Source organism: Rhipicephalus sanguineus, chromosome 3 (assembly GCF_013339695.2).
Source record: "Rhipicephalus sanguineus isolate Rsan-2018 chromosome 3, BIME_Rsan_1.4, whole genome shotgun sequence".
Taxonomy (NCBI): domain Eukaryota; kingdom Metazoa; phylum Arthropoda; class Arachnida; order Ixodida; family Ixodidae; genus Rhipicephalus; species Rhipicephalus sanguineus.
In genome coordinates, this window is record NC_051178.1 from 181,068,456 (window position 1) to 181,095,515 (window position 27,060).

Below are 27,060 nucleotides of genomic sequence, written 5' to 3' on the forward strand. Positions count from 1 at the left end.
ACATGTGTGAATTAGGCTCAGGAAAAACCCATGCAGGTTTTTAGAAAGAAAGCTTCGCCATTAAAAAAGGAAGGTCGCCATTCTGGGATTGAGATACACATCTTTCAAAGATGTGTATCTCAATCAAAGATGACCATTCTACCTTTCAAGCTAATCAGGAGGCTGAGAGATAGAAACGGAAGCCTGGAGTGACTGACAACTCGAAGCACAGGGACATTGAATATGGCACATCAGCAGAACGGAAAAGCCCGAGTCCCTCACCACTTTCAGAAAGTGAGTAGCATTACTATGAGATATTCAGAGCATTTCTTGTTCTGTTCAACAGTTTTGTTGCAAGATTTCTTATTACCTAACAGACACAAAGCATTGCTATACTTATCTCCTTCCCAACACACACAAACAAAAGTGATCTATTGCATTGTTTGTATTTGCATCACGAGAGTCCTCTCTATGTATTGTGTGTTTATGGGCCACAGCAGAAAAGCCAGGCTGCAGAAAAATGTGATGCGTCCAAACTAGGGGGTCACAAGCCATCAACCAAAGCATGCAGCAACATTTCATGCGGGAAAACAACAACTGCAATCACTATGGGCCCAAGTAATGAAAAACACAACACTATGCATGCAGAAATGTACAGTACTTACTTGTGCTGCTCGCCTCGCTATCACTTGCGTAGGATGTGTTTGCTGTGTCTGTGAGTTGAAACGTAGTAGTGTGAGCACAACAGGCACACACAACATCCCATAAGTAGCCAAGTACTAATATATAGTGGTTAGTAAGTACGATAGAATCATTGCCAATACCATTCCAACATAAGCAAATAGTGTGCAAGCAACAGAGGTCATGCTCTCAGTGATCCCTGACTTGAAAGAAGCTATTCTCTGGCAGGCGGGACTTAGTAAAGATAAGAATAAATTTCCAGCGAAAGTAAACTGAACAGGCTCATCTAGCACAAATGAAAGCGCTTTTCATCTGCGGAAATTCTTCTTCACTGTATGTCACCTTTAATGCATGACATATGGCCACTGTGAAGAGGACTTCACCGGCGCAGCATCACATCATGGTCAACGGATCTTCGGTTAAACAGAACTGATATTTTGTCATTGAAATTAAGTTGATTTTATGTGCTACCGTATTTGTCAAACATTCTAACGGCACTTTCAGTGTAAGAATGATTCCTTCGGCGACTATACTTTGCATAAAAGGTCAAATTTCAATGTAATGAAGTTTCGACAAAGTGATGTGAGGTGCTGATTTTACCATCTTCGTTATGTTGAGGTCTAACTGTATGTTCAAACAAGTAGAAAAGAGAAATTAATCACTTGATTAGAAAATAAGAAAAAGTGTTGAAAGTTTTGCTTTTGCTTAGCTGAGCTTCAAATTGTTTGCGTAGTGAGGGACCTGAAATACTATAAAAGGAAGAAAATCACTTCTATGATATCGAAATAGCCATGTACAGCCAATCATGTTATGCTACAGTACAGCATACTGCATTAATGACGTAAGCAGGCTATGTTGCTTCAGTGAAGTCCACTGCAGCCATCCAAAGAATGCTACAAAGGTGTAACACATACAGTTACACATACAGCTGTATGTACAAGCAGAATGTTCACACAACAACAAAACATTAGCGAGCTAGAAGTGTGAAGAAGCAGGTGACATGTGCCTAGTGCCCTTACCTTTGGTTGGAGACCCGTCCCCTAGAAAGAAAGGTGAAACAAAAAATTTAACATGTAAAATACGCACCAACTGCCATTCTATAAGCAAATAGTAAGGTTCAGCGTGTCTGCTTAAGGTATGACCTAATGTACAAAAAATGAAGCAAGAAGGCACTCACTTTCAACATCACTTCCATCTTCCGTGCTGTTGTCTTTGCTTTTCATGAAGGGGAACTTTCTTGAAAATGAGAAATTCTTCTTTTTCCTTTCTAGCGTGCCCTGCAAGATATGAGACATGCATAACTTTCTCTGTTTCATTCTTGCAGGAAAAACATGACGGTTCCAGTTGGTATAAGATTCAAAACATGCCCCTCAAGCTGTCCTTGAGGCCCCCATTTGAGCACGACATTCGATTACTTGCCTTGCCATCGCTATAGCTGCTCTTTCCTTGAAACTTGACTGATTTAAGCCTTGCACGTTCTCTCCTCTCCACTCTGAAAATAGAAAAAAAAAAGATATTTAAAACGTCCAACATGAAAAGTACAAACTATAGAATACGCTATAGACAATTGTGGCTTGAGCTGTGATCGTCGGTTGGCCTGGCACGATTTCACTCGCACATAGAACATACGATGCGCGAAGCGATGTTATTGCAACTTGTACTTTATACGAAAACTTCACGGCGACGCCGACAGGTTCCAACGGCAAAAGTGTGCCTGGAGCGTCCATTTAACTGTTATCGCAACAAAACATAAAAGACAAAAAGGGCATAGAAGCATAAAGCGGCAACATCTCTCCAACAGGAATAATACCTCCTTCGGAGGGAGTGACGTAGAAGGGTAGCTTATGCAGGCATCACCACTGTTCTATGTGTGAAACCCTTCAGGTGTCAGAAGTTCGTGCTCATTATTGTACTTAAACACTACAGAGCATTCCTCCTCAAAAAGTGGCCGGAAAACAGATTTTGGAAGTTTTCGCCCTCGTCAGCAACCAAACAGCCCAAAGGTGCACACTTCTACGGAAACAATTAGGCCTTAATATCAAAATTTTCGGGAAAACCAGTGCAATTAATCGAGCTCTCCTTGTTTATCCTGTGAATAAGGCCAATGAGCACAGGCATAATCAAGGAACCCAATCGGGCCCCCTTCCCAATCTTAATAAGCTTCACTGCATCAGCAATTAGCTTCGCCCCAAAACAAGCTTCTACTGTGGCGCAGCCTACTTTAGGGCACCAATGAACAACACACGTAAGTCCTCTGCTGCCATATAAGCTTGGGCCATATAAGCCATATGAGCTATGTATATATACAGCAGTTATCTTGTAAACAAGAAAAAAAAAAGAGTACTACCAAAATGTACCATCAGTGGCAGCAATTAGCACTGCAAAAACTGAATTTCATAAAATTATGCTTCCAGAAGTGCAACAAGTTTTGAACATTGTCAAGTTATCTCTTAGCGGAAAAATAAAGAAAAACATAAGAATCGGCTGCCTTCTTTTTTTTTTTTCATTTTTCATAGCAGGCCAGCTTGACCTTCTGAAACAAGTGGGTACTATTATTGTTAATGAAACTAAGAAAGAAAAAAAAAGTTCCTCTTTCCGCACCTGCGTTTGCTGGGGAATGATGCCGATGAAGTCTTCATGGCCATCAGGGAGAATCTTTCGCGCTTGCCACCACTCGTCGTCGCTTGCGTTGATGACGTGCAAGATGTCACCGAAACGGAACGGCAGACCTCGGCTGGGGAGCCCACTGTCGCGAGATGGCTCGTAGTCGAAGAGGGCTCTGCGTCAAACAGCGCGCAAGCACAAAAATAAGAGAGAGGAGACACCCGTATCATCCCGCGCAGAATAAACCGAACATTCGAAGCTAAAGTCGGAGTGCGAATTGTGTAAGCTGGCTTCACGGCGCCGCTTTACGGTAATGCAAGGAAGACAGCTTCACGCCAACACGCGGAGATCCTTGTTCTTATTTTATTTTCCCGCGGTTTGTTGTTGGGAATGCAGGTTATATGCAGGGGCGGGATACGCGCGAGAAAGTACGGTACATTCATAGTCGAAATGATGACAGCTTCTTCCCGTATTAATGAGCTGAGTATAGTCACGCACGCGCAGAGTTTCTCGCGTTAAGCTAGAATTCTGAGAGTCCATCGGCTACAGTCACGTCAACTTATGAGAATATCTGAATGTTTTTTTTTTTTTTCGGGTCAGCTAAACTACAAAGTTAAGCGGGGTGAGAGTGGGCGATACTCGATATGCAAAAACCCGCAAGTGCGCTTCTCCGCAAATATAGCCGGATCTAATCAATATGCTACAACTCTTCGGCGGGAACTACCGCATCACCCAAGTTCTGAAGGCGTGCTTCTTGGCTTCAACAGTGCTACTAACTGCAGCACGGCCTTCTTACAGTGTTAGATAACCAAGATGCGCGAGGAAGCCAAGTTCGCGCGGAATTTCGCGTATCGACTATTCGTAATAATTAATCCTTATTCAGAACCAAATGAGCAGGCATACAGAGAAGATTAACTAGATTCCGTCGGTGCACACTGATATATAACGATGTTTCCTAGTAACAGCGAAACTCACACCACAAAGAACGCCCCCTTAGATGACTTATATGGTTAAGCGAGCGACCTCCCCCCCCCCCCTTCCCCATTCCCTCACCCCTTACGCGGCGCAGGTGTGCTTACCTGCAATACACTGATGAAACAGATTACCGCCGTACGAAGTGCTGCAGGAAAGCTCCCCTCTACTCAGCTACCGAACATGCGCCCACTACTCGCCCAGGAGAAATTACATCTGAAAGGTTTGCAAGCGACCGACGCAAAGCTGCAAACAGGACAGCGCCGGCGCGGCGCGGGATCTCCTGCCGCCCAAGGTGGGCTTTAACTTCAGACCTGCCTCCACGTGCTTTCGGAGTAGCGCGAGATAATTAAGTTAGGATAGCGTCCCAGAACTTTCCTTGCGCGCCTAATTAAGCCGTCTTCCTATAGCAGAACAGATGTTGCGCGCTCGTAGATACGAGTGCAGTAAGTACGCAGCGCCAATGCCCGGGAGCGAGGAACAGCGTGCAGTGACCGGAGGCGCACGCTAATGCGCAGCTCCTTCACCATAACTTCGAAGACGAGCTTCCTAAGGGCGGCGAAGGCGAGCGTTAAGTCAAAGATATGACTACGCCACGCATGTAAACCTCTCGGCGTACGCGAAGGAAAAACGCAATCGATAACAGCGTCTGCATGCACTAATAGCGTTAATAAAAAAAGTCACAGTTTCGCCGCAAGGGTGGAACAATAAATGCGATAGCAACATATTGGATTGTTACACGAAGTAAGGCTATAGCAGCTAACTCCATCGGGATAACTCTACGAAACGCTGGCATAAGGAAATACGGCCGCTCCAGCGAGCGAAGCCGGCATGGAAACGCGGCCGACGTGGCCGAACATGGAACCCAAGTTCGAGTTTGGCGACGCAACGCTATCGCTAAGCTGACACGGTGCGTGTACGTGAAATTCGTACCTGACGTAAAGCGACCGCTTCTGAGAAGTCCTTAGGCTGCCCGTTGTGTTCAGCATCTGCTCCCTCAGGTCGTGGATTTTGGCTTCAAATCTGTTGTACTCTGCAGAAAGACAAAGAAAAAAAACAACGACGAAATAGGTTGGTCAAAGTATAGCGTTACCGCAAAAGCAATTTTCCATACCGCATGTTCCAAACGAAGGACGTAATGCACAGTAACGCGGGATAAAGAACACGCCAGCTGATCCGTCATTATAATGAGTATCTTATCGCCCCATTTCGAAAATCGAGGCGGTTGTTCTTTCACTGAAGAACAAACAAACAAATGACGTTCGAGGCTTTCGGCACACAAGGATTATCTTATAATCCCGAGAATGATCGTTACGACAAATCATTTTCGCGTCGTTTTTATAGGAACGACCCGGCCGTGACCTGCCGCAAATTAGAAGCATAAAATGCGCACTTTTATTGACGACACTTGTCACAAATTTCACAACAAATGATCGCCGTACGGATGACAGCGTTAACCAGACGGTACTTTCCGCCCTGCGGTCCACACTGGGGGTTATGACGGACAGCAGGGGTCGGCGGATGATATTTACCCGGCGTTCGCTTAACGCGCACTGCGATGTCATCGAGTAACGGCAATGTTTTGCACTACGACCTTATCATTATGCATGCAGCAACCGCGATTCCATTGGACGGAAAATGTGCGTACATATGCCACGCGTTCGGGAGAGATGCCCAGCAGTTGCGTGTTTCGTTACTTTTCTTTTTCCTTTTTTTCAATTTGTAGACCGTAGCGGCTAGCTGCCACGCGCGAGCACATGCACTTGCAACTTGGCCGACGGCGGTGGTGACGATGGTGACACATGTGAAAGGGAAGACCTGACCTGATCGTTCTTGACGGAGCAGCCTATACTGGCCTGCGGATATGCCTATAGGCAAATACTGAGACGCAGCTTCTGAACTTGCGCTCTTATTCGGTAAAGGTTGATTGAGCGACGTACATCGTTTTCATATTGGGCCACCGCGAAGAATATCTGGACAAACGACAGCTGCGCGCGGTGAAAAAAGGCGAAAAGAAAGCGGACGAGCAACTGCGAAACGATTCCAATTACGTCCCCTGAATAAGGGGCGGAATCAATACGTTATTCTCGGCATATATAGCGACGAAGTGACCCATTACCTACATTTTCGTTATTAAAGGAAGGCACAGGGAGAAGAAAACGAATTCTGGTTTTAGGACGACTAGCTAGGCTGTTATTATACCAAAGCGTCAACAGGGTTTCGGACTTGAACCGCAAGAGCAAGAATTAATGCATACTTGCGGCCTGCGCTCGCGCAAGACTTCCGTGCAATTACCTCGCGCGCATTATAACCTCCCCATTACCGCGCGGTACAGCTCATCCGCCGCTAAATAAACAAAGACAAACGGAGCTGGGCAGGCCATGTATAATGTGTAGCGCAGATAACCGCGGTGGTATGCAACAGGGTGGGTGCTAAATTACGGGAAGGCAACTGCAGTCGAGAACGCATACGGCACATAATTAGGAGTTGCGATGAAATTAGGAAATTTGCAGGCGTATAGGGTGGAATCAAGTTGGCGCAAGAAGAGAGGCCTTCGTCCTGGCATCCAACTGAAAACACGAAATGCCGCGGTGGCTGGATGGTCTACGGAGATCTGTTGCTGAAAAAAATTTTCAGGAGCAGGCAAGCGAAGCTTGGCGTGTGCGTGCCTGACGCTCTACTTTTCTTTCTTTCTTTCTTTCTTTCTTTCTTTCTTTCTTTCTTTCTTTCTTTCTTTCTTTCTTTCTTTCTTTCTCTCTTTCTTTCTTTCTTTCTTTCTCATTTCGCAAAACTTCCTCCTAACTGTTTCCTTCCTCCATGACGGGAACTGGACCTTCATTCACGTGCTTAGCAACGCAGCACTTCAGTTGCTACAAGCAACAGCGACGGCTATGCGTTAATACCCAGGCAAAAATGAAATGTGCAAAATGGGCAAAATGTTTGGTGTACAGCGCGAGGATCGACGAAGACGGAAAGAACAGAAGGGACACGGACGAGCGCTGTACACAAACATGCTGCCGTATACTAACTAGCCCAACTTTCAATACTGTGGCAAAATGAAATCACAAGTGACCTCGATAAAAGATCAGATTGCCATATCAGAAGCGGCTGATCGTCGACAAGACTATGATTTAGAGAGCATCAGTTATTATAAAACGGCGCATAAATATATGCATGTCACCGGAACACCTTCGAGGACCGCATTTCTGTACGCTCGCCGGCGCCGGTTTTTAGGCGCATGACGCCGCCACTGATATCTGTGACTTATAAAAGCTTCGCTTGAAAAGGCGGTGGGCATGGCTCCTTGGATGCGGCCGATACAGGTCGGTATATAAGGAAGGTATAGGGACGGGAAACAACAGCATCGTCAAAGCTAACCCGCTGTCCCGTGACTTTCATTATAACCCAGGTGCGACGACTCTGGAACGCTAAACCACATCAGTCAATTAGTAGCAGTTTGCGGGCCTGTAGTCATGCGCTCTTGTAATGAAGAAACGTGTTTCGCTGGTTGAACGATTGCGTCTCTGCCTGAGACTTCGGAAAAGCTTAGAAACAATGCCTCCGATGCAGCGCGTGCATGTCATGTAGGCTATATCAAAACAACCACGTTTATTCGGATTAACGAGGACACTGCACGAGACAGCAATGATACACAATATATTCGGTACTAGCTGAGCCAGCCACACTGCTTCCTGCCATCTCATGCAGCGGGCAGATAAATAATCAACCTTCCGTCCGACTATGTGCCTACCATTTGTAGACGTAAGTACACACATAAGATACGCGGCACACGTGTGTGAAAACGTCACTGAGCAAAACCTGGAAACCTAACCAAAAGGCAGGCCGTTTTGCAAATCCGGCAAGTCCAGAATGTAACCGAACGATAATTAGCACTCGGAGACAAACACGTGATACCATTGAAACGAAGCACCAGCCTTCTTGATGATCCGCTTTCTTAGTGCGGGCTTTGCTCTTTCTTGCTGCAGAGTGCTAAACGCTGAACTAGGCGATGTGATAAACGCGGCGTTATCCCGGGAGGCGGAGGTTCATGTAGAGGGGCGCGGGACGAAGGGCAGATCGAGTGCTAACACTGCACCGTCCTCCAGTACAGGCGGGCGCGTTTCGTAACGTGGTGAAGGCAAACATTTGCCGCATATGTAGACAGACACTTATTCCATAACCCCACGAACAGCGCCCGGCAAAGGAGGACTAGCGCTCGAAGGGAACGCCAAATCCCTAATCAATTTGCCCTACAGCAACGAATAATCCTCCCGAACGCGTGCTTCTTTTCTGGCACTATATTTGTATGTAGATACAAGTACACTGCTGACTATGCCCACTTCTATGCTGGAAGAGCCCAAGTTACGGCAGACGTTGTCGGTATTGCGAACAAGAGAACGCAATGAACTGCACAACCAAAAGGAGCTAAGCATATTGCTTGTGCTATGCAGCTCTCAGCACCGCTGACGTATACGTTCTTGGGCACGCAGAGTCGCTTTGCACTCGTCTATATGAAAACTCCCTTCTCAACCAGCTCAAATTTAAATTATGAGCGTTCACGTCCCGAAACTGTACAGTGGCAAGTTATGAACAACGCCGCAGTGTACTCTAAGAAGATGAAAGAAAAAAAAAGACCTTTGACTTTTTTTTTTCTTTTTTGTATGTGTGCCTTCAAAGTGACATGTGAATCCTCTTAGGGGATCATTATGCTCTCGTCAGAGAGTCGTGGGACAAAAAAAGAGTTAACGTGCCTCTTTAAAGGGGCCACGACACCCAATTTTCGATCATAATCCGTGTGTCATGTGGGTTAATCATTCCGCGTTCGGAAACAAGCTCGCGAAATGGTAGCGCATTTGGTCGAGCACCTAATTTATAACTGAATGTTTTACAAACACGTGAACGGCCTGAGAGTCGGGCGACAGTGGCGCACTCGCGAGCCGTGACGTAACAATTAAGCTGTTTGCTGTGCGGACGCCTGCATTCCGGCGAACGATTTTGTTCCCTGGTCAGCTGCGCATGAAAATCGAGCCATTTCCGCTTTCTTCATCTTGGCACTGAAATCGAACCATCTGCAGTGGCTGAAACTTTGGTAGAAGACGACTGCCGATCCGCTGCATGCAGCACATGACGTCACACACGCCATGGCAAAATGGCGGTCGCTGGCGGTGGGCGGGTTTTGCAGCCGGCGACTTCTAGGGCTTATTTTGTACTGAAATATTCTTGAACGGTGCATTTTTCATATATGCATAGGTACAATAGACCCTCTACTTCTCTTTTTGGCTGAAAACCGCAAACTGTCGGGTGACCGTGTTACAGAGATAGCCATAGACGTGATAAGCCAGGACTCACAGAAAAGAGTAACACGTACTTTTTCTTCCTTACAGAGTGGACGACCCCGGGTCACCCACATTGTTTTCTCTCTTTTTTTTTCTTTTTTCTTCAACGTGACTCCAAGGAACAGTGCAGGAGCGTTACTGCATTCTATCCCTCATTCGAATGCAGCAGTCGCGGCCGGCAATCGAACCCGCGACGTCACGCGCAGCGGCACAACGCGACGTCCACAGCGCTATATACAGCGGCGGGCGTCAAAGAACAGAACGTTCCAATCATTCAGATGTTTCGTTCAGAACGCTGCGTGGAAGCGGATGTGCACGGTTTGACAAAAGTCGAATACGGGGGCGTTCGCAATGTGCCATGAAATGATATCCCTATACACAACAGGTGTTCGTGTCAGGAGGAGTGTATATATAGAGAGGGCGGCGTGCAGCGCGGCGTGCCGTTTCACGGACAGCCGTCGCTAGGAGACGGTTTGTTATGAAAAATTGAGCGCGCCATTAAGGCTGACAAGCATGCACTAACGACGCGAAACGAGAGGCAAGGCGCGAACAGCGTGCACCACTAACCGCGACAAGAGCTAAGCTGTCAACAAAAGTAAAGGACAAGCGAAGAAGCGGCGGCAGCGGTAAACACTAAAAACTGCAGGAACGTTGCTGTTGTTCCAGTTTGAAAGGACACTAAAGAAAAACCGAAGGCCCAGTTTACAATAAACATATATACGTATAGTAATATATTTAAAAAAATGTAGAGGAGAAAAGGTTAATTATAAAGCATCAAAGCCTATCTCAAGTCTAAAAACATTTCGCGACGAAATTCACGTGTGACGTCAGGAATTTCACTTTCTTCTCCTGCCGCGTTAGGACCATATATTGATGCCACGGAAGCTTTCTCAACACATGCTACCCGCAGTTGTGGTCTAGTGCTTATGTTGCCCGACTGCTGGTCCGAAGGCCGCGGGATCGAATCCTGGCCGCGGCGGCCGCATTTCAATAGAGGCGAAATGCTAGAGGCCCGTGCGCTTAGATTTAGGTGCACGTTAAAGAACCCCTGGTGATCGAAACTTCCGGAACCTTCCATTACGGCGTCCCTCACAATCATATCGTGGTTTTGGGACGTTAAACCACAGCAATTATTATTATAAAAAATCACAGCATATCCACGTGGTGAATGATGATAAGTGGGGCGAAGCGAACTCGCGCTGCAGCACGGCGATGGCATTGGCGCGAGCGTGGTCCTTCTTGATGGAAGATATTGTGACTTGATTGTTTGTGAACCACAATCTGTTGCACACACCGCAACTATGGCCGAAACTGTTATCAAGGAAGTCCCGCTGGAAGCACGCGTCGGCGCCTTCGGGCAGAGCCCGCCTGATGCGTTTTGCAGCCACTTCACGTGCTCGCACAGCCTCGGGCTCTGCCTGCCGGTACGCGCGCTTTCTCGCCGCTTCACGGTCCTTCACATATTGAAGATCCGATTCGCGCCGCAGCCGTGCAGCTTCGGCCTCGCGGGCTCGAACGGCGGGGTCTTCGCGCCGCAGCCGTGCAGCTTGCAATGTCGAGCAGCTTCGGCCTCGCGGGCTCGAACGGCGGGGCCTTTGCGCCGCAGCCGTGCAGCTTGTCGAGCAGCTTCGGCCTCGCGGGCTCGAACGGCGGGGTCTTCTCGCCGCAGCCCTGCAGCTTGTCGAGCAGCTTCGGCCTCGCGGGCTCGAACGGCGGGGTCTTCTCGCCGCAGCCTTGCAGCTTGTCGAGCAGCTTCGGCTTCGCGGGCTCGAACGGCGGAATCTGCTTCGCGGCGTCGACGTGCAGCTTCGGCCTCGCGGGCTCTCACCTCAGGATTCTGTCTACGAGCGCGCGCTGCCGCCGCCTTCCGTGCCCTCCGTTCCGCAGCCTTGTCTTCCATCTGGCGACTCCGAGCTAAAGAGAAAGCGTGCCAAGAGGGAGCCTCATGGCGCGTTACTTTTTTTTTTTTTTTTCGAAAGTTTGCCCAACGGCATACATAGTTAAATATACAGGTAGAGGCCGGCTTCCGCTATATACATCAACAATGCTCTATGGTGGGGCCCATAGAGCCACAAATCATAATCTGGTGGTCTTGTCGGATGAAGGCCCACTGTTCTCAGGTAGCGCCGCCGTATCTGATTCAGGCCAGGGCATGTCCACAACAGGTGCTTGATTGTAACCGCGGACGCTTCGGTGGTACAGAATGGGCAAGTATCCCCAAATGGTCCATGCAGATGTTGTGGCCAGGCATATGTGACCGACGGAGTAAGTGCCGCCCCCACACGAAGTCTCCGCAACACCACCTCCTCCTGGCGGGTAAGCCCGCCTGGGAGGTTTGAACCACACGGTGGAATTAAATCTCGTGTGGTGCGGCGGAGAATCTCCTTGCGGTGGAGGAACTCACCCCGGGGATACTTCTGAAATGTTGTCTTCGGGTGTCGTTGAAAACACGAGACGTAGTAAAGAAGAAAGAATGCCACACAGGCGAACACGCACGAGAGTGTCACTCATCAACGTCGTCTTCTTCTTCTACTGCATACCAGAACGCGCAGTAAAGAAGAAAAAATGCCACACAGGCGAACACGCACGAGAGTCTCACTCGTCAACGTCGTCTTCTTCTTCTACTGCATACCAGAACGCGCGCTTCTCACGAGCTAGAGGTGGCTACTACAACGCTACAAACAAACGGAGGATGGACAGACCCACGGCATAAGGACCTTCGCCCCTAAAACTTGCCAAAATGACTATTTTCGCTATTTACTTGTTTTATAATAGTATGCCATTCTTTAGTGACCAAGCAATGCACGCCGCGTGTAGGCACCGTCAAAATAAATTACGTCATGGCGAGTTTGTTCGGGAAGTACAGCGTGGCGTCGCCACATGTTCTTCGTTACTGCGTATACGGGTCTATCAAGTCTGCCATTTGCAACCTGACACTTGCCTTTCCAGCCTAAACTACAGATTACGCGAGCAGCGTATAGTGTCGTATGGCTTTGATGGTTACGGTTACAGACTTCTAGATTCCTCAGAAACTACGATCCGTAATCCTTAGATGCCAACTACACATAATAAGCAATCGTTTACAAAGGTTTTCCACTATACGTTGTCTCTGCATCAGTTGTGTATCAACTTCTAAGAACGAGGCATGTAAACCTGCGCAGCGTGTCTGATTGTATCAAATGATTTTTTTTTTTTTTGTTACAGTGTTAGGTTATCATGCTGCAAGGATAGAAAACGCCGAAAAGCGCACTACGTTCGCCATTACTTCTTTTGCTTAAAACCTAACTAAACTAGAAGTTGTAGTTAAGTCATATTCACGCCTATCACAGTAACACGTGCCTTGTTTCAACTCGGTACGTATTGACTCCACCTTTGTCGCGCGCCTGCGCTATTCGGTGCCAGCCTTATATATCGTTGCACCTTTCTTCCCTGACGGTGCTTGCTAACGACACCTTCCTTACCGAAGCTAGCTTAACGAGTCGGAAACTTCATTACACATTCAAGAAGGGGCCGTCTTCAGAAGCTCGCTACCGTCGAAGAGCTCCCCATTCGTTTCCCTTTGACTTCTCCATAAAGGAGAGAGTAAATAATTCAATAAGAATCCATTCCGCACAAAAGCAACTCAATTAAGGGATCGCGAAAGTGCACGTTTCAATGCGACAGAGCAGCTTTTCAATGGTAGATCGAAATGGTCCCGATGACAGTGGGCCCGGTGTCGTATATTCCGAATTCTATGCTATTCAAACCGGAACGGAACCTTAGAGTTAGTCGTGCTGCCTTCTGACGACCCGACTTATCGGCATTCGCTATAAACATCGGACCGTTAATGGAGGACGCGGAAGTCATCTCAGATCAGGACAAGACTAACACAAGAAAAAACGGCGCCTTGTGACAACTTGACGTTAACCACTGTTATAGTTAGTGGCAAGACGTACACGATCTCTGAAAGCTTTACAGCAGTCCGACGATCCGTTGCAGTCGCGAGTGAAGCCCCCTGGTAACCCGTCACGGTGGTCTAGTGGTTATGGCGCTTGACTGCTGACCCGAAGGTCACGGGATCGAATCCCGGACGAGGCGGCCGCATGTCGATGGAGGCGAAATGCTAGAGGCCCGTTTGCTTAGATCTAGGTGCACGTTAAAGAACCCCAGCTGGTCGAAATTTCAGGAGCCCTCCATTACGGCGTCCCTCGTAATCATACGATATCGTGGTTCAGTTCAAGGATCGCTGCGCCGTTGTCTGAGAAAACACATGAGAGAGTTCCACAGGGCGAGGTTGGCCGCGGGGCCGTAGTTTCGCAAAACGTTCTGCGTGCAAGTTTAATGTTTAATTAATATTAAATCATGCGGTGCGCCAGAACCAAGATCTGATTATGAGGCACGGCGTACGCACGCACGATTAATTTTGACCACGTGCGCGTGCGGCTTCTCTATAGATATGACAAACGAGCGTTTTTGCGCAGCTCGCACACGATACGGCACTTGCCGCGTTGCCATTTTTCAATGGCAACGCGGGAAGCAACGGGCAAACTGACGACGCTTGCTTTGTTGAAAACTAGTTACCATAGCGAAGGTACAGCGTATACAAGGACCAGAACTCAGAAGCGCAAAATGAGCGATTCGAAGCGGGTAACGAATCAGAGGTAATAAAGAAAAAAGTTTTTACAAAAACAGGAAGCTCTCTAAATGGTCCTGGGAATTGGGGTGGAGAAAGCTTGCGCAGCAAAGCGGGCCGCTGCCAACGCGTCTTCGTCGATATTTTAGCGATCAGTCATCGACCGCACAGGGCTTATGGGGCTTCTTGCGAAACGAGGTGTTCTGCGTTATCACCCCCAATAAAGGCGTAACCGGGAACCATTCACACAGAGTTGGGGAGTGCATCATCTTTTACTGCATGCTGGGCTGGAAGGTTGCTGTGCCACTTCCTCTGCCTTACAGGCGGCGTTGGCTAGCCCGCCAAAGGAGGCTTAGTGTATGCATGTAAAGGTTAGTAAAGAAAATCGAGCATTAAAGAAAGCGCGATTTTAACACATAACCACGCCGTACTCAAAGCACCACGAAGGATTCTCTCGCAAATGTGACTGGTGGTAGCAGTAAAAACGTACGGAATTTTTAGGGTTGCTTTGTTGGTTTATGGGTTATAACGTTAAAATCGACTCTGGCTATGCGAGACGCCGTAGCGGATAATACCGACCACCTGGGGTTGTAGAAATGGAAAGTTGGACTAGTTGGAATGCGTACATGATTGATGCAGCGCCAAAGACGAATACTAAAGGAAACACAGAGTGCACAGGACGAGCGCTCGTCCTGTGCACTCTGCGTTTCCTTTCGTATTCGTCCTTTGGCGCTGCATCAATCATGTATGCACCTGGGGTTCTTTAATCTGCACTGACATCGCACAGTACAGGGATATCTAGCATTTCGCCTCCACGGTAATGCGGCCACCGGGATCGAAACCGCGTCTTTCAGGTCGGCAGTCGACCACCGTAACGACTGGGACAGCGCGGCGGTTAAACTAAGTTCTTTAACATATATCGATTGCAGGTTCCTTGAGTGCCTAAATGTCATCATAATGGGGAGCTTCACATACTGCGCCTTAAATTGGATAACCCAAACAATCTTTGCGTACCCAAATTCCCACATCCTCATTGCACTCCTTTGCAAGGGCAAGATTAGCACACCCAAATTTGGATAAATCAAAATCTAGAATTTTCAATTAAGGGAGAAGTGCGGGCACAAAATGTGCAGTGACCCAAGACGCCATGGTCATCTCGAGCTTAGAAGCGCTCGCGAAAATTACAAAAACAAAAGAAAACAGAACCCTATCGGTGAAGCATGCATGAAGGCACCCCCTCTCACGCGCAATTTGCTACGGCACCGCTTCCTTCTTAGCGCAGCAGAGGGTTTCCCACCGGCAGTGCGCCGGCGAGGCACGGTGCTCCCAATTCCCGCGCGCGACAAAGGGAGCCGCATCGAGGGTTTCCACACGCGACTCCGAAGCCACGGGTCTGTGCGCCCGCTGTCAGCGACGCGTGGCTTTGTGTCTGACTCAGCGTGGCGCCGCGGGAGGAGAATGCAAGCGACGCGAGAGAAGAAGAGGGGAGGTGACAATCTGGCTCACCGCACAGGGTGCGTGGCGCGGGCATTTGAGCCTCACGCGCGACCACGGGACGACGCTCGACGGGTTTCCAGGACTACGCGTCTACATGCGACATGCAACGTAGGCGACGACGGTTGAACAGGCGCTGCTGCTGCCTCCTCCCCAGGGACAGCGACGGCAGAACGTGAGCGAAGACGACGGTCGACGAATGCTATGCGTAGTCGTGGGGGTCCAGTCCGGAACCGAGAAGCTCTAGCTCCCTCGACATAACCGCGGGATCCTCAGTGAGAAGCGGGAACGACACGACCGAGCATGGCAACACACAGCGAGGAACTGCGCGCACAAGTCAGCACACACACACACACGCACGCACACGCGCCGCGAACTTGCGAACAAGACACCGAACGAACTCCAGCGCCTGCGTCCAGAACTTTTTGACGCGAAACAGGCGCACTCGTCGAAGCCACTGGGAGCCGGCCGGCCGGCTTGATGGGCTGTGCCGCGTGTCTGGAGCGTCGCCGGGACCCGGCCCGGAGGTGAGGAGAAGGAGTGGAGCGCGCGCGCCGGGCCCCGAGTCCGCGCGGATCGATGGGCGCATGCGTTGTCGGCGGCATGGGCGGACGCCACCCGCTATGGAGGGGAACACCGACGTTAGGTTCCCCAAGCGAACGCACGCGCCGCCGCCGGTGGAACTTGCCGCCGCCCACACCCGATGCCTTCCTGGCGTCAAGCCGGCTCGTTCAAAGATTCATGCGAGAACGAGGTATTAGGCGCCCCGGACACTGTCTTTTGTGCACCGACGGCACGGCGGTGCTTGTGAAGGAGGAAGCGCCACATAGCAACATGCGATGCATATGCATGATTCAAGGTGCAACTAAGGCTCCGCGACGTCGCCGTTAACTAACGAGCGAATAAAAGAGCGCCACGAAGGAGGCACAGCTAGAGAAGACGTCAGAGTCAATTAGCGAAGAAACACGTCGCATCGCGGTCCGATATAGCGGCTCGATTTCGCCCGCTATTGGGCCGCTCGATTGAAGAGCGAGCCGGGAGTGAGCATCGATTCCCTCGCTTCCTTTTTCCGCGACACTGCTTCTTCGCGGGAGACGCGCACCTCGCAAAAGGTGCATCTCCTTTCCTTTCACGGCGCATCGAACGGCGGCGAACAGGACGAAGCGAATGGAGAGGTGGTCCCTCATGCTCGGGCAACTGCGTAAGGAGGCAACCAGCTGAATGATTGGGCCGGCACTCGCTCGACCCATTCCAAACAGGGGGACACCAATCGCAATGTCCACTAGCACACCCCGTATATACACAGCGGAGCACTTTGCCGCTTATTTCGCTCAAGCGTATCGCGACAAACAGTGCCCCAGTAAAATGTTTCTTTCACAAACGTTTGCCCCGCCAACCGGCATTGGAGTACGACAAGATGAGTTCCGAGACGTCGAACTACAAAAACTACATTGTCGCTAACATACGAAAGGAGTAAATGCTGCTAACCTTGATTTTACATTTGGTACAGGGTTATTCAGCGTTTAGAGGAGACACCACCGGCTGCATTCAAGCCTGTCTACTTCCAATACGTTTTTCCCGGGGGGGAATGAGTGGATGATATATGACACTCACGAACGAAACAATTACATTCATGTTCTCATAATTTATTTCCTTACGAGCGTGCAAGTGCTAACGAGCCCAGGAAACACGGAGATCCTGCAAATGGCATCGTGAAGCAATTACACGATACGTGAAAAATTTGTGGACGCATAAGCGTGCCATACTTCATTCCTTCATTCTTCTAGTAAAAAGAGCAGTGAAGAGTTCGCAAAAGAGAACAGGCATTAATAGCTATGTGCCGTGCATGAGATTTGGCGAGACTGACCGAATGCCAATTATTACGTGTTAATGTTACCGTGCACACTAGTCACCATGAGTAACCTAATGCGGTTCGGGCACTGGATGCTCTTGCAAAAGGCGGCATTTCAACTTCTTGGCACGCAGTCGTTCGGCGACCACGTATAGAATGTAACCATGGGAAACTGAATGCCGATGTATACTCGCTGTCCGAACGATACGATACGATCATTCCTGCCACGTTCGAGCGATGCGTTAATCCGAGGGGACGACTAAAATAACGCCTGAATTACTCACCGCGTATGGACGCTTCCGTTGCGTAGTTCCTTGAAGCTGCTTCGCGAATCATCCATTTTGGATTGTAAGAGCAAATTAACTGCCGAGACGGCGCTGCGAGGATCTTACTCGTACCGCACGTCCTCACGTGCAACACACGTCAATAACTGACGCATTGCAGAGAAAGAGAATAATAATAATAGCAATTAAAGAAAGAAAAAAAAATGAGGCAAGATACCTCTGATTTATGAAGAACCACAATGAAGGCCGCCGATGGAATGCCGTGTTTGACCTTCCGCTGTAGCGAGCGAGTCACGGGTGCAGCCTGTCGGGTGTATGCAGATTTAAAAGATCAGCGTCGGACGGGAGGCGATAACGCGGTGGATCAAACTGAAGGAAGAGAATAGTGTTTACGTTCAACAAGTTCTGTCTACGGAAAAACGCGGCCGACCTTAATGAAATTTCGATCGCGATAAAGGTCTACCTTAAAGGGACACTAAAGGCAAATATTAAGTCGACGTTGATTGTTGAAATAAAGGTCCGGAAACCTCGTAGTGCTACTTTTGTGCCAAGGAAGTGCTCATTTTGAAATAAAGCCGCGTTTTAGTGGTCCGCATCGCGTTAGCGCACTTCAAGTCACCCGCCTGAAAGCGGTGTTTCTCACGTCACTGCTGCCGCGCCCAACGTTGCCCGCCTTTACTGCGCGGCGGCGTGCACTGGCGGCGTGCGCCATTCGGGCATCCGGCAACATCACATGCATGCGGCATTTTGTAGAACTTTCTGTCAGAGCGACTTTCACGAGCGCGCAAAACACGCGCGGCAGTACGCGATACCGAAACTACCACTGAGACGCGACCGCGTGAGTGAAGCAGGGTGCTGGGCGAAGTGCAGTTCGGCGAAAACGGAACCTTTGAACCACGCGCGCCGTTCCCCATGGCAACGCCAAAGAGGTTCTTTTTTCCATGAATCAAACAGAAACGAAGAAGCAGCATTTTATTACGTCTCTTGATGCACGGAAGGTTCTTTTTTGATTGCAGGTAGTTTGATTATGAGTGATTAATTGTAGTCGAACTCTCTCACGTCATCGGGATCATTTCCAAAATGTGCCGCTCGCGGCGCTCATCGTGTGATACATTTAGCTTAATTTCTTGGTAAGTAGGGCACTGCTATTGATAATATTGCCGTTTTAGACGTTGTCATACATTGAGCTTTCACTCTGACATAAATTGTTATTTGCCTTTAGTGTCCCTTTAAGGCAATACAGTCAATAGAGAGAACAAAGTTTAGTTTCAATGCAAAATTTTCCGTTCGAAATGCTAGCAGATGGGTAATGAAAAACTCGCAAAATTAGCCGATGTCGATACGCAAGTCACGAAAAAGAAAAGAAGACAGAGAAACGCCGCTATCCTTATTCGCCGGAAATGACGTGGTACCAAGAACGCTGAGCGAGGCTCTCTAGCACGATTGGCTGGGCTTAAAGGAGGGAAAGGGGTGAACGGTAGGGGATATGAGAGTCTTGGAAGCCATGCTCTGAAAATCGCGTGATATTTGCTCACACTAGGCTTACGCGCCGTCAGCTTCGGTGCCACTTAAAGGTCGTAAACGAAACAATTACAACTTTGATATCATTGTTTCAATATAGTATATGCTGCAGCTGGCCTTTAAAGGTCTGTAAACACGGAAGTGGAGACGAGAACCTGTAGCAGTAAAACGCGTCAGATTAACGCGGGGTTTAGGACGGGAAGCTCACGCGGGCACCTGAAGTTCGTGCTTTCCAGAGAGGCAGAGTGCTTACAAGCATTCGGCACAGAACGCGGTGACGAAACCAACCTTCATCGAAATCCGTCGACAAATCCACAGTATACAGCGTATGGCACGGACAGCTGGCGAGCTGAGCGCCAGTGGATAGCACGAAGCGCACTACAGTCGGTTACAAGCTCAGAATTAATGTAAGCTCCACACATACAACTGCAACTGCAGTGCGCATGCCCATCACATCTGTAACACAGAGAGCCGTGCCAGTTGGCGTTCGAAGCGTTGAGTACCTTTTCTTTGATAATGTGAATACACACTGCAGAAAAAAAGTATCGTTTCAGACAAAAGTATTATTTTTCCCTCCGAAAAGATGTCAGAATCTCTGACAAAAGTTGCCGGAAGTTTAACGCTTTCTACGTAAAACAAGCGGTACAAACGTATAACTGTACGATAAAATAAACACCAAATATCGCTTGACGTCAGGGAAATTAGGGAACGTAATTTGATAGGTCACCTATGTGCAAATTCTCTTCTGGTGGGTTAGTGATGGCTCTGGGCGGTGCTTATATTTTTTCTTTCTTAAGTTGTAACACACCATAGTTCCCTAATTTATTGCTCGCTACACTGACGACGTACAAATGCAAACAAATGGCGGCGGATCGTTCAACTAACGAAGAGAGAGGACACGCATCGTACCGGAAGCAAGTGGGGCCGAGTAGCGCACAGGAAGAGAGAGAAAGAGACAAAGAAAAAAAAAAGGGGGGGGGGGAGGGCTGAGCGGTTAACTAGACGCTAGTTTGAACAGTGCCGCATAGAATTCGCTACGAACTCGGACGAAGCTATATATAGGTGGACAGCGTTCGGCGAATTTCGCCTATGGACGTTCGAAACAGGAAAAGAGGAAAGCGCGCGCGGCTGTGGCCTGCAGCCGGAAGGAAGTCGGAAGCTGCTCAGCACGGAGCTGCATTAATTAGTAAACCGATCCCACTGGTTAACTCGGACGAGTGACGGCGCATCTGATTCGGACGAAACGAGACCGCCATTTGCCACGAAGGCTTTTAAAACTATGCGCGGAAGGTCGAAATGCGAAGGCGGATCGGGCGCATAAATATCGCTATGGCTGCTCGTCGAAACGGCTAAGCTAATAGAGTTGCGGTAGGAGTTCCGAAATCTCGTACCCATGCTATACATTTCACCATTATTATAATCTTCGCCGCCGTCGTATTTGGGCGGGTCCACCGCAGGACGAACGCCCTCGGCCATCGATTTTCAATGATCCCCGTCTTGTCCCAGATGACACCATCCCACATGTCTGCGAGTTTCCCGATTTCGTCACGCGTGCAGTATTATCCGGCCGACTTTGACTGCGCTCGCCTTTATTTGGCCATCCACTCGGTATCAATAAATAGTATGGCTGCGGTAGGAGGGAATTAACCTGGTATGCGCAGCCGACAATTGCTCCGCCTGAACATTTCTCATGTGCGTGTTATCGTAAGAGCGTCACCAGATGTCGACCAATATGCCACGCCTCGAAGAAAGTCCGTTGAGCTTTCTTCCCGATTGGCGCGGGCCCTTCAGGGAACTCGATGTCGTCTTCGAAGCTTGCCTGCGTAAAAACCTTTCCTTTGCAAGTTACGAAGCGACAACTTCCTTTCGGCGTCAAAAAACCGGTGTCATATATCACCAATCTAACCGCATAAGGCACAGACAGAGCGAGAAAGCGCACCGCCTCGTCTTGAACAGTCAAAGCTTGGACGTAACCCGAGTTGTTCCTAATGCGATATACAGTAGAGCAACTTGTTCGTGAGCACATCCTTGGACCAATGCAGGCTCGATATGGAGTTTTGCGGGTTTAACCCTTTCGGCCCTGGCGGTGTCAATTGACACCATGACACAGCATTTCCCCTAGCACCTCGGAAATGAAACCAAAACTGGCCATCCTTGCGGGAATACTTCTTCAATGATCCCCACTGCGTTTGACACCAAAATGGTGACATGCTTGCGGAGCTGGGACCCAGAAAGAAGAAAAAGCTTGACCGAAGTCATGGGTGACGCCATGGCGGGTCAGCTGAGGCGGCTAAGCGCAATTTTCGGTTCGACGTACCGAAGCTGTTTCAATGAGTATCACATTGAAAAATGAGACGTGGTTCACATTTTGTGTACTCTAGTGAATAGCAGGAAAAAAGATGCCATTTTTCTCATTTCACAACCGCTGAGCCCTGATGACCTAATTTGATGTCATGTCTGTAAATCCATTAATAATTGCACCACTGGCTCAATTTTTCGTTTGTGGTCTTCTGAGGTCATAACTATTAGGAAAACAAACACAAAAAATGTCCCCGACCAGAATAAAAAATCCAGGGCTGAAAGGGTTAAGTGACGCGGATTGCATCCGAGTGAGCGAAAGGTTTTTTGGAGATCTCAATCTTCGGGCACTGAACCTTCCCCCGTGGACACTCACGGAACGTCTGCTTCAAATGGGGCTTCACAATACCGCATCCGAACTATTTCAAGCACACCACACGAATCAAGTCATGCGCCTGCCCATAACTAAAACAGGACGGAAAACGCTATCAGAACTTGGCATCGAAGCCCCCATTCAGAGGAGGGGGAAACAACGTATCCCACATGAATGGAGGCAGGACCTTCATCATCAAACCACTACCACGCAACATGCATCCACAGTTCCACGAACATCGACGTCTGGCACGGGCCAAGGCTCACGACAAATACTCAGAAACTGAGGGCGCCTTCTTTGTCGATGCAGCTGGACCAGTGAACAGCAAATACACGGCAAGCGTCATTCATCGAGGAAAACAGATTGATCGTATATCAGCCCAGGACACAGACGCAATTAGCATGGAAGAAGCAGGAATCGCCCTCGCCCTACAAAATCCCGGGTCCACCTTCGTTCTGACAGACTCACAAGTAGCCTGCCAAAATTTCTGCAAAGGCCACATTGGCGCCATTGCGCACCGAATCCTCACACAGCTATCGTCCCCAGGCTCAGAAGGAGAATGGAAACAGCTGATATGGATACCCGGCCACTGCGGAGTTAGAGGCAATGAGCTTGCCCACGCCTCGGCCCGAGATTAACTCTTCCGGACCTCCGACCCCGGCATATCGCACCCACCCTCGGCTATGCATGCGTATGGACCCGCTTCTCACATATACAGAAATTCTACAACACCAACGACTCGAAAGACGGAAATTTCCGCCCCCGGGGCCAAACCTCAGCAAGGAATCGCAGGCAGGTAGCGTGGCGTCGCCTGCAGACACTGTATTACCCTAACCCATACGTTCTATCAAAGATATATCCCGACACACACGCACCACAGTGCAGGTTCTGCGACAATAAAACAGCCACGTGGTATGGGAATGTCCACACAATCCACCCATGCAACCCAGGACACAGCTAAACATAAAAGGATGGGGGGCAGCTCTGTCCAGCCCGGATCAGAAGACCCAAGAGGCCCTCGTGAAACGAGCGAGGACAGCGGCCCGCGCCAATGGGATCCTGGACTAAGCATCCCACTCACCGATCTTCTTAGGAACATCAAATAAACGTTTTATTCTCTCTCTTCGGGCATATCACCTTTGTTAGAGAGTGCCATTTATGACACTATGCACGACCTGCCCAACTCAATTTCCTCTTAATTTCAACCATTCCCTCTCTAATCCATACCGCCGTTTTATATTAACATTCCGCCAAACATTTTTCGTTTGCACGGGTCACTGCACACACATCACGATTCGTTAAGTTGCTCTACAATGAGAAGACGAAACCTCGGCACGCGAGTAATGTGCGTTCCTCAGCAACTACACAGCAAATACACTACACAGCGCCTTTTTTCCCCTGCCTGGCATTTCAACGCAGTACCTAATAACCGAGTCCTTTGAAATGAGGCGCGAGGAGAGACCAAAGCTACATGCTCACAACCCCCCCCCCCCCCGGGCCCAGATAAAAGAAAAACGCAATTATGCAGTGGCGAGCGCTATTGTAATTGTCACACGTGATAAGGAGGCTAAGAAAGAAAGGAAAAAAGAGCGTGTCCCTTGGAAACAACGATCCCTCTTTAGAAGGGATGGACAGACAAAGGAAGAGAGCAGAGAAGAAACAGAGCCGGCACTCTGTGCAACGCCCCTAAATAGGGCCGCAGGCGCGAATGCTTCATCAACGCATTGTGCGCCGTAGTCGTTCAGAAGAAAAGGAGCGACAAGAGGAGTGGCGGTTGCGGCGGACCCAGCAATGAATGATACGAGGACCCATTCAGGAGACAAAAATTAAAGACAGCGAGAAAGAAACGGAGCTAAAATGGGCCGGCAAATGGAGTCTGGAATGCGTCGGCGGCAGGCAGATATAGGGCCGGAACAAGGGACGCGCTCTGGTCAAGGGCGGCGGCCTGGGCACTCGGAGGCAGCTGTCGCATGCGCGAATCCCGGCGGCGACGCGTTGGCACCCGGCGTCGGAGAAGGGGACAGACAGACAGAACGACCTTTCTGGTTTGCGAAAAATCGCTGAGAGTGTAAGGAAGAAACGAAAGATCACAAGAGAGAGAAAGAGAAAGATAAAGGGAGAGGTAGATATACTGAGAAAGAAAGAGGGATATATATATATATAATGCAGTACACATAACAGGTGCGATGCATATTCCAACCACCTCATCCCATCCAAAGAATTTGCTTTCACCATGAGAAACAAGCGCCGTAATTGTTACGAAGAAAACTGGATATTCATGCATGCAGTCTTTAATGCAAAATCAAGCGCGCGCTCGAGGCATTGTGCAGGTTCCCTGAATTCTGCGACTCCTGAAGTCGCTCTGAACACACTGTTCGGCACTGCCCATAGTTCTTATATATATATATATATATATATATATATATATATATATATATATATATATATATATATATATATATATATATATATATATATATATATATATATATATATGCCTAATTATCACTCGACGTAAGCGACGTGACTTTCTGTCACTGAATCGCATTTTGCATACGTATTCCTCACGTGAAAACAGCTCGCGCTCAGTGCTGCAAAGACGCCACTGAACCGTCAAAACGTAAATGAAACGCTGTATAAATAGATCAGACTCAGTATGAAAACTCGCCCTCGTTAAACAAAAACAAACGATGAGGGAGTCGAATGTGCGCGAGCACGCAAGGAAATCACGCGAAGCTACCATTTACCTTCGATTTCTAATAATGACCGCGCGGACAGCGAACGTTCGGCCAGCCATATCGCGAACTCGCCGTTGTCTCAGTGCGCTTTTCGTGTTCTTGTGCCTGTAAAGTTGCTAAATCAAGCCATATACAGAACGCAGGCGCGCACTCTGACGCAGTTACAGCGAGAAGCGAGCACACGAAAAAAGAAAACCTCGAAAGAAGATGATATCAAATGCGTAGTATACGATACCGTTCCACGCCCACGGGCTTAGACGAGGCAAGGGCAAACAAGCTCTCATCTCGTGTATACCGACATCATTGCAAAGAGAGAGAGAGAGAGAGAGCCCGCGCGCAAGGCGCCGGATATAAAAAGCATCCGAGGCGCATGCTTAGAGAGACCGCCGGCCGTCTGGGAAATGCGAGGCCCTCCCGCAAGGATGGACAGCGCCGTGTAATAAGCCATCTTTATGACGACGCAAAGGATATTACGGGAAGCGCAACATCATATGCCTCCCTATATACGAAGATCATCGCGACGAGCGCGCGGCCTTCCTTAACTATAACTCGGCTTGAAAGCACTTTTAGAGTCGAGCAAGGCGCTATAGTATATATGCGCGCAAGTTTATACACTACGCGCATCACGACCTTTCCAGGGAAGCGAAAAAGAAAACCGCAACTGAAGTCAAAAGTTTCCTTCAGTACGCCATAAGCACGGATGGGCCCGATGTGAGAGCTCGTTGCAAGGCAGACCGATACCAACGGCATATATAGGCTCAACTCTGAAGCACGTTTTCTGCAAAGTCCTCCGCAAATGCCGATTATTCGGGCGACTTGCGGCAATGTACACAGCCGCCTTCGATCGCTCTTATTATGCGTGACGTGCACACAGGTCGCTGGGACAGTCGCACAGGCGCGTCGCGCGTCGTGCGTCGTGCGCGTGCTGGATGCCTGGCGCGTGCCTTGACTAAACGAAGAGAAAGAGAGATAAAAAAAAAATCCTGCTACGCTTTCAATCGGATTGGCGCGCGTGAAATAACCATGGGAAGCACGTGCGGCAAACGAGTTCGTTCGGCTGTTGAGAGATTGAAAGCCTCGGTATGTTTCTGCAAACAGTTGACGTGCCCCTTTCAAGTGTCGAGTCTTCAGCCGTAGAAACCCCACTCCCGCAATATTTTTCTTCAATTTTCTTTTCAGGGCGATAACTTTTACACGCTCCAACCACTATGTGTACTGCTTCGAGCAGCATATCATGAAACTCAACTGAGCAGTTACTGGTGCCTGTGTGCTGACACGCGACAAGAAAGTTGGCCCTGGCAACACAGCTAGCAGAGATGATCATGTGTTTGTTACGGTGCTTTAAATGACCTTTTGTTCGTTTAGATAACATTATAGTAATATATAATTATAAATGCTCTCAGTATACAATTGGGTCGAATTCTAGTGATAGAAGGGAGAACAATTTTGATTCAACTCACGAAGCATTTCATGAAAAATGAAATAAAAGAGAGAAATTTCTAAAAGGTAAAGCGCGACGTTTATATACAACCTTGAAACTCCGCCGGAATAACTGAATCTCATTTAACGCACAAGTCGACACCGGTAGTGTGTTACGGGAAGTTACCGCCTTCTTTAGAAATGATTCAAAACAATTTGCCGAGAAAAGGAATTTCGGACAATGGCCCCCGCTGATAGCTTCCCCTCGGCAGTTGTAAGTTGGCACCCGGCCAAGCTTTTTCTTCCTTTGCTCAAAACTCTTTCGACGTGTCGCCAGGCAAATGAGATACCACGCGCAACCGCATGGCAATCGATGCAGAGCGTAAACAGATATCGTTCAATGACGCCCGAATACAATTCCCGCTAAATGAACAAAAATAAAGGATAAGCAAATACCGACAGACTTTTCGTCATAATAGCGTGACCGCAATTTCGAAAGTGGCCGCTGAGAGAGCAATATAAAACTGGACGAAACATCGTGGTGCGTGACAGCCCTTCACGGACGAATACACAAAGAGCCAAAGATGAAGCGATGTGAATGGCTGACATACCATAGGAAGCTGCGTCGACCCAGGAGACAGCTTTTAACCAACGGTGGCGACAATAAGAGCAAATTTAGCTAAGCACGTTTATGGGGACCTATCGTTTCGCTTTGGACGTTGAGCCTGCGAAGATTTACGCTCACTTTCCATAGCTTTTCTGCCTACGTTTGTGTAGCACTGTTATACCACCGTAAAACAAAACTACAAAAAAAAATGCCGGAAAATCGAACAGTCCCTTACTCACGCTAGCAAAGTATCATACTTAATTTACCTATAAATATCGCTGTCTCGAATA

The 27,060-nt window shown here is 48.7% G+C and overlaps 1 protein-coding gene across 1 annotated transcript in view; it reads right to left on the reverse strand.

Moving 5' to 3' along the window:
- Positions 1 to 27,060, reverse strand: part of LOC119387778 (discs large homolog 1-like protein) — a 131,486-nt gene that overhangs the window by 11,820 nt on the left and 92,606 nt on the right. The window contains 6 exon segments of the mRNA XM_049413684.1: positions 645 to 692; positions 1,680 to 1,700; positions 1,838 to 1,937; positions 2,080 to 2,155; positions 3,266 to 3,439; positions 5,170 to 5,269. Coding sequence (XP_049269641.1) covers positions 645 to 692; positions 1,680 to 1,700; positions 1,838 to 1,937; positions 2,080 to 2,155; positions 3,266 to 3,439; positions 5,170 to 5,269 — 519 coding nt within the window.